The sequence below is a fragment of the Diceros bicornis genome, chromosome 13 (assembly GCF_020826845.1).
Source record: "Diceros bicornis minor isolate mBicDic1 chromosome 13, mDicBic1.mat.cur, whole genome shotgun sequence".
In the NCBI taxonomy this organism is placed as follows: domain Eukaryota; kingdom Metazoa; phylum Chordata; class Mammalia; order Perissodactyla; family Rhinocerotidae; genus Diceros; species Diceros bicornis.
This window is the reverse complement of record NC_080752.1, coordinates 25,106,331-25,119,893: the sequence shown is the minus strand read 5'-3', so window position 1 is coordinate 25,119,893 and position 13,563 is coordinate 25,106,331. Positions and strand designations below refer to the sequence as shown.

The following is a 13,563-nucleotide window of genomic DNA, read 5'->3' as shown; positions in this document are numbered from 1 at the left end:
AGTGATAAACAGTCTGTCCGACATGCAGTGCCGGAATCTTGAGGCATTTTTCAAGGACTAACAAGGCTGTTTGCACAGCCCTCCTGGTCCCCATCTGTAGGAACAAGAGATGGCTGGAGTGAGTCATTGCTTTGTGTCCACAGGCATGGTGGCTGAGCACAGCCAGGCCCGAAGTAAGTCCTGTCGGCTCTTCTCACCACCTCAAATGGCCTACCTGAGACCCACAGCGAAGGGCTGAAGTTCTTGGGACACAGAGGTGTCTCCTTCTCTAAATGGAGGTGGTCCTGAAATAGCTCCTCGGTGCAGTTAGGAAGTGGGGTCTGTACACTTTGAGAAGAATGTGGCCCACCCAGGGCCCATCTAGGGGCACCCACATGGCGCCAACACTGTTTGTGGGGGGCCTTCGGTGCCCCGTGTTGCCAGGAGAGAACTCGACTAATGAGATGGGAAAGTTTTCTGGAGGAGAGGAGTAATAACGGCACTTTTTTCCCACTTGGATTTTATTTTTTAAGTCAGGGCTGCAGCTCCCTGTTCCCAGGTGGATGAAGAGGCCCTCGGCCCAGGCTTTAGGGAGCTCAGGAGCTGACCACTCAGCTGCACAGCTCCTTGCTCAGCAGAATCAGGCTGAACGTCCCTGGGACACCAATTTAGTTGGAGAGATCGACTTCATCTCCCACCACCCAACTCTCTTCCCACTTGGGGCCGGGCTGGCGGTAGAACGGGGTACAGAGGCATTGCACCGGGGCTCGCAATGGAGGCTCTCTGACGGGTGGGCAGAGCCAGGCAGCCTAGGGTGATCCGGCCCCACCACTCACAACCTGACTGACCTCAGGCAAGTCACTTCACTTCCCCATGCCTCAGTTTCCCCCTCTGTAAGATGGGATTGCTGGGAGAACTGTATGAGTTCCTAGATGTAAACAGTGCTCCAATGAGCTGCCATCTGAACGTCCACATTAGGGAACTGTCCCCCCTAGCGGGGGCTCTCTGGACCAGAAGGTGTGGCTGCCTCCAGGCCTGCGGGCCTGCAGCTCCTGAAGGAAGGGAGTGGAGGTCTTTGATGGCAGGGCCAGCATCAACCAGGTCAACGTCTTATGCTTTTACGCATGTTTAAAATCCTAACAAAGATGTTGGCAACCACCTAGCCCGGCCCTGCAGAGGCCTTGCCAGGCAGGCGGGGACTCCGCTGCTAATAAGCAAGCTCCCCACTGCTAGCCTGGTTGGAACTCGGAAGGGAGCTCTGTCCGTGGCCTTAATGAGGTGAGTCACATCGAGGCAGACAAAGGCACACGCTTTTGATGGATGGGCCACGCTCAGCGCATCTGGCCCTTGCATGGTCGGGGACAGACTGCATCTTACCTGCCTGGCCCGCACAGTCTCAGCAAAGGCCTTTGGGTGGGGGGCTTGGTTTCCATCCTAATCTAATCACTGCTCTTTGTTCGTTGGCTGAACATCATGCTAAGCAAGTCATTTTGGCTTCAGGATAGGCAGTGAGGGCTGGGATCAGGAACTGATCACTTCATTCCTACTTCTAGAAGCAGCTGGCTCCTCCAGCCCCCAGGTCAATGCTGCGAGCTGAGTCCTCAGAGGGCCCTGTGCAGCCCCGAGAAAACACCTTCCCACCTGGGCCCTTCACTTCACTCTGACGACAGCATTTTCCATTCAGTCCCCACATCAGAAGGCGAGCAAAAGTAAGAAAAAATATTTTCAAATATCAATACGCCAACCTAGAAATTGGGTTCCCGTCTCATGGAAGGGATCTGATGTCACGTTTAAAAGGAATATCTGGGGGAAAAAAAGATGCTCTCTGGATGAGCAAAATGTGTATCCTTAGAAAACTTAGCATTGAAAAGAAAAACAAAGACACAACCCTGGGTGGCATCTACTGACTGTGCACAGAATGTGCAGCCACGGGGGCGAAATGCTCCCCACAGCAGCCGGGCGTTCGGAGAAGAAAGCAATTTAACGTAGGCATTAAAGTTAATATCATTGAAAGCAAACCAAATGTTCCTATCCAGCAGAGCGTGGAAAATTCATCCTGTCTCAGTACCAGGCCTGGGCTCCAAATTAGTGGATGTCTCAAGTCTTCACTTCCTTTCTTTATCATTTTCCTTCTTATCTCTTATTTTTATGTTTCAAAATTGTATTTTAATTCCGCCTGGTGCCCTCCCTGCCGTGTGAAGACGTGCGGTGGTGGGGTGGGGCCTGCCCACTTAGCAGCTGCCCCGTCTCTCCGGGTTGAGGGAAATGAGAGCTGTGGTTGTAGAGGAACTGCTTCTCCCTGCCCCACAGGCCACGCCTGGCCTTCCCTGGGCTGGGCCGGCACTGACAGAGCCAGCACGGTGCTGAGTCGGGTTTGTGGGTATCTGTTACTCCCCTCCCTGGGCCGTGGGGCATTTCTAACATGTGCAGCGGAGAGACCACAAGCCCAGCCCTCTGGACAGGGAAACGCCATTGGAATCCCACCCACGGTGAGAAGGGCTTCCGGTTATCCCTGAGTGGAGACGGGTGGGGAAGGTGGGGAAGGTGAGGCAGAGGGAAAAATCAATCGTGTCCAAAAAGAGAGGTACGTACCATAAAATAGACACATGGCGTCTGCCCTGCCCCAGGAGGTAAAAAAGACTTCGGCCAGTCAGCAGGAGATCTCAAACCATTTCTCAGACACAAAGGCCACAGGAATAAGATGCCGATCAGAAGAAGAGGGTCTGCAGCAAGCAGAGAAACGTGCTTGCCCGCGCTGGTACACAACACCGGCAGGCAGGCCCGGTTGGGCCTGCCGCAGAAAACTTGCTTCTGGCTAGAAAAGGGCCCAGGAATATGATGCTCTGCTGGACCCACTGGCCTGTGGCAGGAAGGGACCCACCCCTCCCTGTGGCCCGCCAATGCTCCCTTCCACCGTGGGCAGCCTTGGAGGACACGGCCCGAGGGATCCGTGCACAGGAGGAACCCGACACAGAGGCCGGAAGGCTGGCGTTCCAGCACAGTGGTGCGATCTCCAGATTTCAGTTTTTGAATTTGTGGGACAAACATACAGCTCTGTGTCTCTGCCTGCGAGCGCAGGGATTCCACCCATGTTACCACACTTTGTAGAGGGCAGGGCCTGACTCCTAAAATGGCCCCCCTGTGTTTTGTCACTTTTGAGACTCAGCTACCGTTTCCCAAGGCCAGTGAGAGCCAACAGGGCATCACTTTCCGCCAAAAAGCAAGAACCTGTTCCATCCGACGCTTCTGAGCCAGGACGTGGGAGCGCCAACTGTGCCCACCCTGCACGTGGACAGGGCTCTCACACGACGCAGGGGCAGAGAGTGGGACAAAGAGGACAATGACCACTCCAGAACCCGCCTCCCTCCCTTCCCCCAAAGGCTGAGGCACTGGTCAGCCAGGATTCACACCCAAACCGACACACACATTCAGTGAAACCGTTTGAAAATCCTTTTGCCAATTTGTTGCGAACTCGGCCTTCTGGAAGGCTGGGATGCAACCAAGGAGCTCCCCAAATGTCGCTGAGTGAAAGTAAAGTAGTTTAGAAAGACATTTCTGAGGTTTCTGCTCTCCAGCCTCCTCCTCTGGGAAGGAGGCCTCCCAGACAGAGAATATGGCAGAGTCCCACGTGGAGAGAGGAGAGGAGCAGCGAGAAGGAATTTAAGGAGCACCCAATCTTCTCAGGGGCAGGACGGGACACATACAGTATGGGCACTACAGCTGGACAGGCAGCCCTCACTCCCAGGGCCCCTGCCTCCCCCTGATGAGCAAGCAACACAGGAGCGAGCAGCCACCCCTGAGTCTCCTGGACCTTGGCTCCGGGCGGAACCCCTCAGGGCACCTTGGGTAGTGTCCTCCGCTGCTCATCCTGTTGCCCACAGTGGGCCCTTCAAGGCAGCCTGGTGTCCTACTGACTTTGTCCTAAGATTTTTAAGTTGTTGGAGAATTTTTTTTTTAATTTACAAAATGATGCATGAATGCATGCTCACTTAAAAAAATAGCTTACTGATGTTTTAATCTAATTCTAGATAAACCTTCAGAAGCTGACCCAAGGGTTTCTTAAATATTCCCAGGGATGGTCTTTGGAGCATGTCTTCTTTGAGAGACTACACGCGATTAATAAAAAAGAGCATTCAATAACCAGGAGTCTGGTTGGTATTTGATATTTTTGCTAGATTTGCTGCTGACATTTTATTGATGGGGTTCAGAGATACTGACTGGGGAGTGATCAATCATGGTTTGTTGATATTTAGGAGGCCTGTACTACAGAGCTGGCTTTGCAGGATGACGCCCGCCCCCGCCAGGTGGTACTGAGGGCTGGGGAGGCGTTTCCGTCCACTATCCAAGTGAACCCTGGCTGCTGCTGCCTTTTCTCTCTGCGTGGAGAAACACCTGTTTATGTCTACCCTGGCCCTCTTGTTTCGCCAAACCGGCTGCCTGCACTTGCTCGGGCCCTCAAGAGATGTAAAGGGTGCTTCACGTGGATCAACAGCCCCCGTGACAATGCCGTGCCACCAGCAGTTTGCAGCGGCAGGGTCTGGCCCGAACCCAAGCTTACCGGTTCCCGTTAAACGTGGATTTGTACTCCCCCGTCGGGCGCAGCGTCTCGTCGGTGTACACGGGCACGGACGCCCGGACACACTCGTGCGAACACTGCAGGGTCTCGTTATAGGCCGTGAAGATGTCCAGGCTGCTGGGCACCCGGGCGGGGGTGAAGTCCGTCAGGTTCTGGCAGCTCTCCTCCTGCTGGTTGATTTTCCGCTGGTGGCTGTTCCTACGCGTGTTCCCGCTTTGGGCACAGCTGGAAGACAGACAGGTGGGGTGGGGTGGGGGCAGGTAGATGCCAAAACCCGCAAACACAAGTCCGGCGCTAAACTGCGGAGCCTTCTTCTCCAGGCATTAATTACACATCATTTAATATTAAATGGTAATCCCCAGCCTCTTCAGAAAGATCAACCACAATCAAGCAATCAGCTTTTTTTTTTTAATAAAATTTGAATTTTAAATGCGGCCATTACTGCAGAGAGGATTATGAGGTAAGCGGTGGAGCTGTGTTACCCCAGGGCTGAGGCCTTGTCTGGCCGAAGAACATCAGCCGGACAGTGGTGCTGACTCGGTTTCCTCAGGAACGCCTTGACGGGATGAAAACTGATGGGTGCCGGTAGGGAAGCGTTGCTGCATAGGCTGGGGTGGCCCGATTGTTCACTTTGGAACAGACTCTGTAATTATCTTTGGGGAGAGCTGGCATCCTCAGCCCCTCCCCCGCCCACGCCCACAAGTTGGAAATGAGACTGGACTGTCCGTCCTTCACCATCCTGCGTGCCCAAGGACACCGGCCTTCATGCCCACTCCTCTGGACCTCGGAGGCTTCCAGATGCCACCTAGGATGGACTGGGAATCCCACCTTTGTCGGCCAAGGGATTTGACAGAACAGACAATCAATGACCCTCCCTGTCCCCGGATGTCACTTCTGGCAAGTTCATAGGATGGGCAGGAATCCCATCCCCACGGAGGGGGACAGCTAGGAGGAAATTTGGGGAGGCTTCACTTTGGGGAGCCTCATCAGGGCAGCGGTTCTTCTCCTCTCCCTCCCTTCTGTGCTCAGAGCCTATGCGGAATGAGGGGGCTGCAAGGGGCAGGGCTCATGACCCTGCCTCCCTGTAAGTCATGGATATGCCCTGCCTTGTCTTCCCAGCGAGAGGAATCCTGATTCCTGAGGGTGAGAAGATGAATGAAAAAGTCAGGGGGTCCCCAAGGTCACAGAACCCACTCATCTACCGGCTGGGTTTCTCCTGGGGTAGGGGGCCTTTCCTTGATCAAGATGCTGGATGGGATTGTCCCGCCATGCGTCCACGCAGTCCAGGGCTCCAGAGCACTTCTCCAGCTGGCCAGCTCCTGCCCAAGACGCCCCTCTGTGAGCTGAGTCTTGTCCTCGTCATCTGCCCCGGAAAACGCCCTGGGTCTCGGGCTAGCTGGCCAGTAGGAGGCGGCTCCGAGGCCTCGCTGGTTCGGTGGGAGGTCTGTTGTGGGGTTGTGCCACCCCTCACCCCTCAGCCCCGTCTGATTTCCTATCCCACCTGCGGGCAGCGGGGGATCATTGGGTCCACTTTTCTACGAGGGAGCTCCAGCTTTGATGCTAAAAGGAGCCACGTCTGCTGGAGGGGTGGCTGCAGGCAGACGGCGCCTCCGAGGCATGTGAGCAGCAGGGTCAGCCCGCAGCTCCCCGATCTTCCCAGGGTGTAGCAGGCATGTACACCCAGCAAGGCCAACCTCAAAGTAGGCCAATTTTCAGGAGGAAATAGGTAAAGACAGGCGGCCCGGAGCAAAGCAGTAACCTAGTTCAGCAGACACAGAGCGGCTGCGAGAGGCAGGAAGGATACAAAGAGGCTGGCCGAGCACCGGCCGCAGGGACAGCCCAGGACAGCGAGGGGCAGGCGCGGACCAGCCCAGGCGGCTGGTAGGAAATACAGAAAAAGGGTCGTGCGCTGGGTGGGCGAGGTCCAAAGTTACGCTTGGATCCAGAGAAAGGCTTCGGAAACAGGAACCTGCTGCCTGAGAAACTAAGTCAGGCAGGCTAGGCTCACCGGCATTCTGCAGAGAAAGCCCCGGAGGGGGCTACACCCCAGGGCGGTGTCAGGGAGCCCGGCGGCGCCCAGCAGTCAAGCTGCCCTGGGGCCAAGGTGAGGGGGCTGTGCCAGGGCAGAAGGGACTGCACTGGATTCTCTGGCCCAAACGGAAAAACCATTCCCTGGGTTGTGACCGGCCGGGTTCAATCTTTCTGTGCACACTTCCCCAAGGACCCCCACAGCACCCCCTCCTCCAGGCCAGAGGAGCTGAGGAGGCTTACCAGTTTTTTAAGACAAGAGTTGTAATCAGGGCAGCTATGACCATGATGAGGGAGACGGTGATGGTGATAATCTGATGGACAGCCAAACCTGGGAACAGAGAATGAGAGAGAGGGGAGCCGTGAAACCAGGGCTGCAAGACAAAGGAGTCCAGGAATGGGGGTGGGGATGACACGGGGAGACGGACTGACGGGGTGGGCCACATGTTCCTGTCAACCTGGCTATGAACACGCAGGTCCCGTCCACACGCAGTCTACAGCCTCCCCAGGGAAGGGGCCGTGCAGGAGGGCTGCGTGGGGACAGGACAGGCTCTTGGGTCTCTCCTGCCCCACATCAGGTGCTGGCAGGTGCTGTTGGGCACCAGGGCTGCTCTCACCTGGAGTCTCAGAAGGGAGGCCCCAGCCCAGCCTCTCAGTCCCCGAGCAGTGACCCAACCATGGGAGGCTGTGTCCTTTCTTGCATGAGCCCCTCACCTGGGACAGGTAAGCTCTGGCTGAGGCATTCCCCCAGGGCCTGTCACCCTCCCTTCTCCCTCCCACCTTGGGTAAGTCTGCTCCTCGATTCTAAGCACCAGGGCAGCTGGCCTGTGAGTGGGAGCAGGGTTTGGCCTGACCCAGGTGAAGCCAGGCTGGCCCAGGACTTTGGGAAGGTGGGGAAGAGGGACACATGGGTTGACACTCTTGCAGACTCAGGCATGTGGATCATTAGGAAACATCTTCTCTTTACAAGTTCTCTTCAAGAAGTTCATTGCCTGATGAGGTTCCAGGGAATAAAAGCTCCAGACCAGTGGCTGATGCTTCCAAAAGTCCCAGAGGAGGGTCTGTGGTCTCACCTCACTGCCCTGTCCTTCTCTGTGTGTGCATGTGTGTGCACGTTGCGGGGGGGGGGGACAGAAACAGAAGGGGACAGGGACAGAGGGACCAGCCACTCTAGAAACAGGGCAGCCAGAGCCCCAAATCAGCTGCCTGCTAACCCCACACATGGGCAGCCGAGCACAGGAATTCTCTCCCACACTCTCCCTCCGCCCCCAGCCCCCTGCACCATCTCGCACCAACTACAGAGGCACAGGGAGGGAGGAAAGGCAGGCTGGCAACAGCTCTCATCTCTGGTCCCCCAAACACAGCTATGTTCCTTCTGGCGACACATCTGTTACATCCTTCCCAGGACATGGACACTAGGGCACCTTTTGGCTGGCGCCACCGGTCAGAGAGGACCACTTGTTAGGTCCCGGGATCCGGCCCCGTCTTCCTGCTGTCAGCAAGAATCAAACCTGAGGAGCCGGGTGATAGAGGCCCTGAGGGGCTGTGCAGAGAGCCCTGCAGGTGGCAGCTCCCTGCCCCACAGAAGCGCTGATTCCCCATGTCTGAGCACCTGCCTCTCTCCACTCCTAGCTCCCCATCCTGATGTCCACTTACAGAGACCCACCCAACACACCTGAGGACCCCAGGGGTCCTGGGGTGAGAACATGTGTACATGTGTCCCAGCGGGGAGGACTTCATTTAGTCTAAGATTTTTCTGGTGGCCTCCCAAGGACACAGTCTCCCAAACAGATGTTACCTCTCTACTGACTGTGTTCTTCGTGGGGGGAATTGCTAATAAATGATTCAAACTTGGTGTGACCAGAAAGCAAGCTTTCTCTTCCTGTTTGCCCCTCTTCCGGGCTGCTTCCGTTTGTCATGAGGGATTCTCACCCTGAGCCCACAGGATAAGCACCACTAGGAAACTGGGGCACATGCACGGATGCCACAGGCCTCCCTTCATTCATTCTTTTACCCATTGATTCAAGAACCACTTATGGAGCACCTGCTGAGTGCCAGGCAGGGCCAGTTTTGACCAGCTCAGCCGTGGTGCCACCCTGAGGGAAGAGCTACTCTGCTGCCATTTTTTAAAGTGGCAGCCCTCATTGCTGGTTCTAGCCAGTGGCTTCCCATACACCTGTGACCAATTCATGGCATCTGCAGTAAACCTCTGGGCCAGCTTTCCTTCTCCGCTAGGATTGCCAAATTGGCTTGCCAACGAGGTTGGAAGCTAGCTATGCCACTGGGACCACCCTCAACCTCACCAACAATGGAGTGCCCACCAGGCTCAGTAAGCCCTATTTATTCACCAGCTTCCCTGAGATCCAACTCAGACTCTGTTGACAGAGGGAGGTTGAAAAGGGTGTCCAGTTTAATGAGCAACTATGGAGGATAGCTGCTCAGACTCCCCTCACCCTCCATCCACACACTCCACTAACCCAGTCAAGAGACAGCCATGCTGTCATGAAGAGTGTGTGCTCATCCTGTGTCTGTGCTTCCTGTGAGGAGAAGGAGTCCAGTGATGCCGGTGATGGTGATGATGGTGATGATGGTGGTGGTGAAGATGGTCGAGGTGATGATGGTGATAATGGTGATCATGATGATGGTGATGATGATAGTGGTGATGGTGATGATGATGAAAGTGATACTATAAGTGGTGATGATGGTGGTGGTGGTGGTGACAATGATGACAGTGATGCCATAAGTGGTGGTGATGATGATGCTGGTGGTGGTGATAATGATAGTGGAGATGGTGATGATGGTGATGATGACGGTGATGATGATGATGACGACGATGATAGTGATGAAGATAATCATGCTCAAAAAGTGGCAGCAATCGTCAGGTGTATAATATCGCATTTATTCCTGGCAAGAACTCTCAAAAGTAGATACTGTTGTCATCATTTATGGAAGTGAAAACTACCTGGGCAAGTTTGTGTAAAACCCTTGGATCAACAGGATCTGCCGGCTCCAAAGCCCATACTGAGAGAGGCAGTATTACGGGATTCTGAGCTCAGACTCCGTTCATCTCAGTTTTGGCTTTGACCTGACAGCCTCACTTCTTCTGAGGCAGAGGCGGGCCCCTCTCCCCTCTACATCCTGGGAGAACAGGCTTCTAAATCACGGAGGCAGGTGCTTGAGCCTCACCACCTCCTCACAGACAGACCCCTTGGGGAGTGCTCTGGGCCCATGCCCAAAGCTTCTCAGCCATTTCTTGGCAGGTCACACCCTCATCTCCACGGCAAGAACTATACCTTTGTTTCTTGTGCTGAATCTGCCATCTTCTAGGTCAGGAGAACTCAACGCCTGTGGAAGTGGGGAATGTAAAAGAGCACAGCGAGTGGGTGTGAGCCAACAGGAGCAGTGGGGACCTGTTCAACTGCGAGGCCAGGCCCTGCTAGAGGCACTGGGCATCCCCTAACAAGAGCAGAGCATCTCGTCCATTCCCCAACGTCTGCAGGCCCAGAGGAGGCCCAAGGTACTGCCAGGTTTTGACCTTTCGTCTTCTTACCAAGGGAATTCTTCTGTTGGGCTGAATATCTGCAGTGGCCAAAGTCCTTGGAAAAGAAGAGTCCATGACCAGCTGTATCTTAGATGGTTAATTCCCTCCCACTCCCCCTGTGGGTGAGGACAGGAAAGCAGTGATTCTCTTCTTCTGATGGATGGAAGAAACTGAGGCCCAGAGGAGAAAACAGTGGCTCAAGGGACTCCCTCGCTGACAAGTGGGAGAACAGAAGCCCAGACCTTTGCCTGAGGTCCTGGTGAGTCTCTGAGCCCCTTAAGGAAAGGCAATTCTTCACCATCTTTATAATCATACCTCCCTCCCAACATTGTGTGACACAATACCTTACAACAGTAGCTATGTGACGTATTATTGAACCAAGGCATGAAGAGTGGAGAATAAAAGCCAGGGAACAGGCAGAAAGAACAACAGAATTCCAATGTTTGCCTTGTGCTGGAGGCCCTTCTCCTGCCTTCCGTGTGAAATTTCTCCACAGGACTTGCCAAATCAAAAATTGGAGGAAATGGTACATGGGTTCATAACCTAAGATCATCTGGGCAGAAATACAACAATAATATAATGGCTATGCTTTCTGGAAAGACTTCTCTACACCAGGCCCTGTGCTAAGTCTTCACACATGCGCTCAATTTAATCCATCACCTATCCTGCATTTTTGCACCTGCCTGACCAATGAGGAGCCTGATACTCAAAGGAGCAAAATGACTTTCCTGTGGTCATTCGGCAGAGCCAGGAGGAAAGGCAGTTCTCTGCTCTGGAGTTCCAGTGAAAACCAAATGTCTAGGTCCGGATCTAATGCATCTGGAGCCACTTCCTGGTAATGAAATTGGTTAGAGGTAACATCTTACTACTCCTCACACACTTGACTTGCCAAGCAACCAGCCTTGTGCCGCATCCCCCCGCCCATGGGTTTGGATGGGCCACTGGGCTCACGCATCAGGAGTCAATGGCTACAAGAAGACCCCACAGACCCCATGCTTTTGACACGTGGTAGGAATGATATTTGTAGGAAGCAGGTTGGAAGATGGAAAGTCCATAAGGATGCTGCACCATTTCCTCCCCTTGAGGGGCCGGCTACTAAGAAGAGAGCAGAACAATACGTCAGAAGTGTAGCGTTTCAAGCATCTGTCCATCATATAGTCCTCCACGAGTGCCGGGAGTCGTTTCCTCGTCCGTGTAAGCGCCTTAAGTCTTTGTGTGGATCCTGGGTAGGAAACCTTGCCCTTAAGGGCCATAGAGTAAATATTTCAGGTTTTGCAGGCAGTATGGTCTCTGTTGCAATTTCTCAACCCTGCCATTATAGCGCAAGAGCAGCCACAGACAGTATGCAAACAAATGGTGTGTTCTAATAAAACTTTATTTATAAAAACAGACAGTGGTCAGATTTTGGTCACAGGCTAGAGGTTGCTGACCCCTGATTTAGGTGAATTATTGAAGGTGACTTGGCGTATAAATGAAATAGAAGTATACATCTATTTTGAATGGTTGGTTAAAGCCGGGACTCAGACTGCAATCCTTTGGTTCTGAAGACTAGAACCTTCACACTCCATCATCAAAGGTCTACTGTCTTTTGAGATTTTCACTGGCCACTGACAAGATGATTTCAAAGACAGCCACAGCTTCTATCTTATCAAGTTGGGCCAGGAAACCCAGCAGCGGGCTAGGTTTGTGCATGTGAAGTTGGCTTGAGGATGGATCACTTCGTGTGACGGTTCCCCTTGAGAACTCAATTAGACAGGAGTCTTGAGTTTTGGAAACTGAATCTCAGGGAGAATTTTACCAATTTAATTCCTCCAATGACCCACAGAAATATTTCAGCCACGTGTCTCTCAATTTTCTCCATTAAGGTTGAAAAGAAACTGCATCTTGCAAACGACAAGAATGTTGAGCAGACGCAGTCACCGTGTCGATGGTCTACGGATGGTGCTTCCCCTCCCCACCATGCAAGTGGCCCCGTTCTCAGGAGGACGTCTTCCCAACCTCTCTCCTTCCTTACTGATTTCTCTCAACAATCACACTTTAACAGTGTTCCCTCAGGTCAATATCTGGTGGTCATTAAATAATGCAGGCAGGAACATCTGTCCCATAAACCCTACTGACCCTGGGCAAGGTGATTCTTGAACAGCGTCTACACCAACTGCTGGGCGGCTGTGATTCGGCGGACAATGATGTCACCTTAAGGGAACATACACTCTATACCCTCAAGAAAGAAGGAAAAAAACCAAGTTTCTCCTCTCCTCTTCCAAGGTCAGTATTAAATCCATCTTCAAACTCTTTGCAATTCAGACGTGGTCCTAGAGCACAGAGCATGCTGTGTGGGGGTTCCTGCTTCCCTTTCCTGACAGGTGTTATCGTTCCTGCTAATTTAGGGGCTCTTTCTGTTCCTGGTAATTGCCACTGTATACTAATGTGCTAGGAATCAGCTGCCACCCAGATAATGAAAAATTACACCCGGAATAATGGATGAGGACAGATGGATTACCAAGCTCTGCATCAATCAATAGGGCTTTTATGGTTATATCTGTGGTGGTGTGTAATAAGATCAGGCCCCAAAGATTGATGTGGAAGTTGGTAATCCATCTCTGGGTCTGGACGAATTTCTTATTACATGACGTCAAATCAAACATGGGCCATTGTCCATGGCAAAAACAACCCCATCGAGTGCTTTCTTTTCCTGCACTTGAGGGGGGTGAGTGGCACATCTGGCTGGTATGTTTGGAAGAAGGCAGGAACAATGGCCCTGGAATTTGCCAGAGCAAAGGGATGATGTTTCTGAGTTTACAGTAGCTCATCTTACAACGCAGAGATCTCGTGTGCCTGCATCATGGGAACAAAGACTTGGTGACCAATGGATCCAAGGATGTGTATCATCAGGGGTGTGACAGGTGAGAGGTGACAATGGGTGTTCAAAGTGACAATTCCACTGCAAAGAAACCATCCCTTTTCCACAAAGGCTACAGCACGTTGACTCCACAGTACACCCTTAACAAATAGTCTCGGGAACACGGTGAAGCTGCAGCGTCCACTGTGGGACAGGCCAGAGGCCAACCTGGCTTTCCTGAGGAGGAGGTTTATGCTCCAAGGTTTATGCCAAGGTTTAGGCTCGTTCTGAGGCAGGAGGCCACCTCTGAGGGGTGGGGGCAGGATGTTGAGGAAAATGCACCTTCTAAAACTGGGGTTGTCACAGAAAAACAAGGCTGCCAGCTTCTGTGGCAGGGACACAAAGGCACGCCGTTTTCTGAGTGACCCCGAGAGCCTTCCACGGGGTGAGTGATGGAGGAGCTTCGAGCAAAGGCTCTATCGAGATGAAGTCTCCTCTCATTGAAGTCCCTCCAGCTCAGGGCAGGATCATCAATAGAGAGAACAGGGCCCCACAAGTGAAACGGCTGTGCTGACACCTCACAGGACTCAGCTTTGTCTC

The 13,563-nt window shown here is 53.2% G+C and overlaps 1 protein-coding gene across 2 annotated transcripts in view; it reads right to left on the bottom strand.

Annotated features, from left to right (window-relative positions):
* The window catches only part of AJAP1 (adherens junctions associated protein 1), a 127,412-nt gene that overhangs the window by 7,219 nt on the left and 106,630 nt on the right, over positions 1-13,563 (bottom strand). Inside the window, exons 3-5 of one of the 2 annotated variants that reach the window (XM_058552736.1) lie at positions 6,827-6,914; positions 4,538-4,780; positions 2,572-2,702 (exon numbers count right to left, since the gene is read on the bottom strand). In XM_058552736.1, the coding sequence (XP_058408719.1) occupies positions 2,630-2,702; positions 4,538-4,780; positions 6,827-6,914 (404 nt within the window). In that variant the 3' untranslated portion in view covers positions 2,572-2,629. The remainder of the gene's footprint in view (positions 1-2,571; positions 2,703-4,537; positions 4,781-6,826; positions 6,915-13,563) is intronic. The other variant, XM_058552738.1, reaches the window with a different exon arrangement.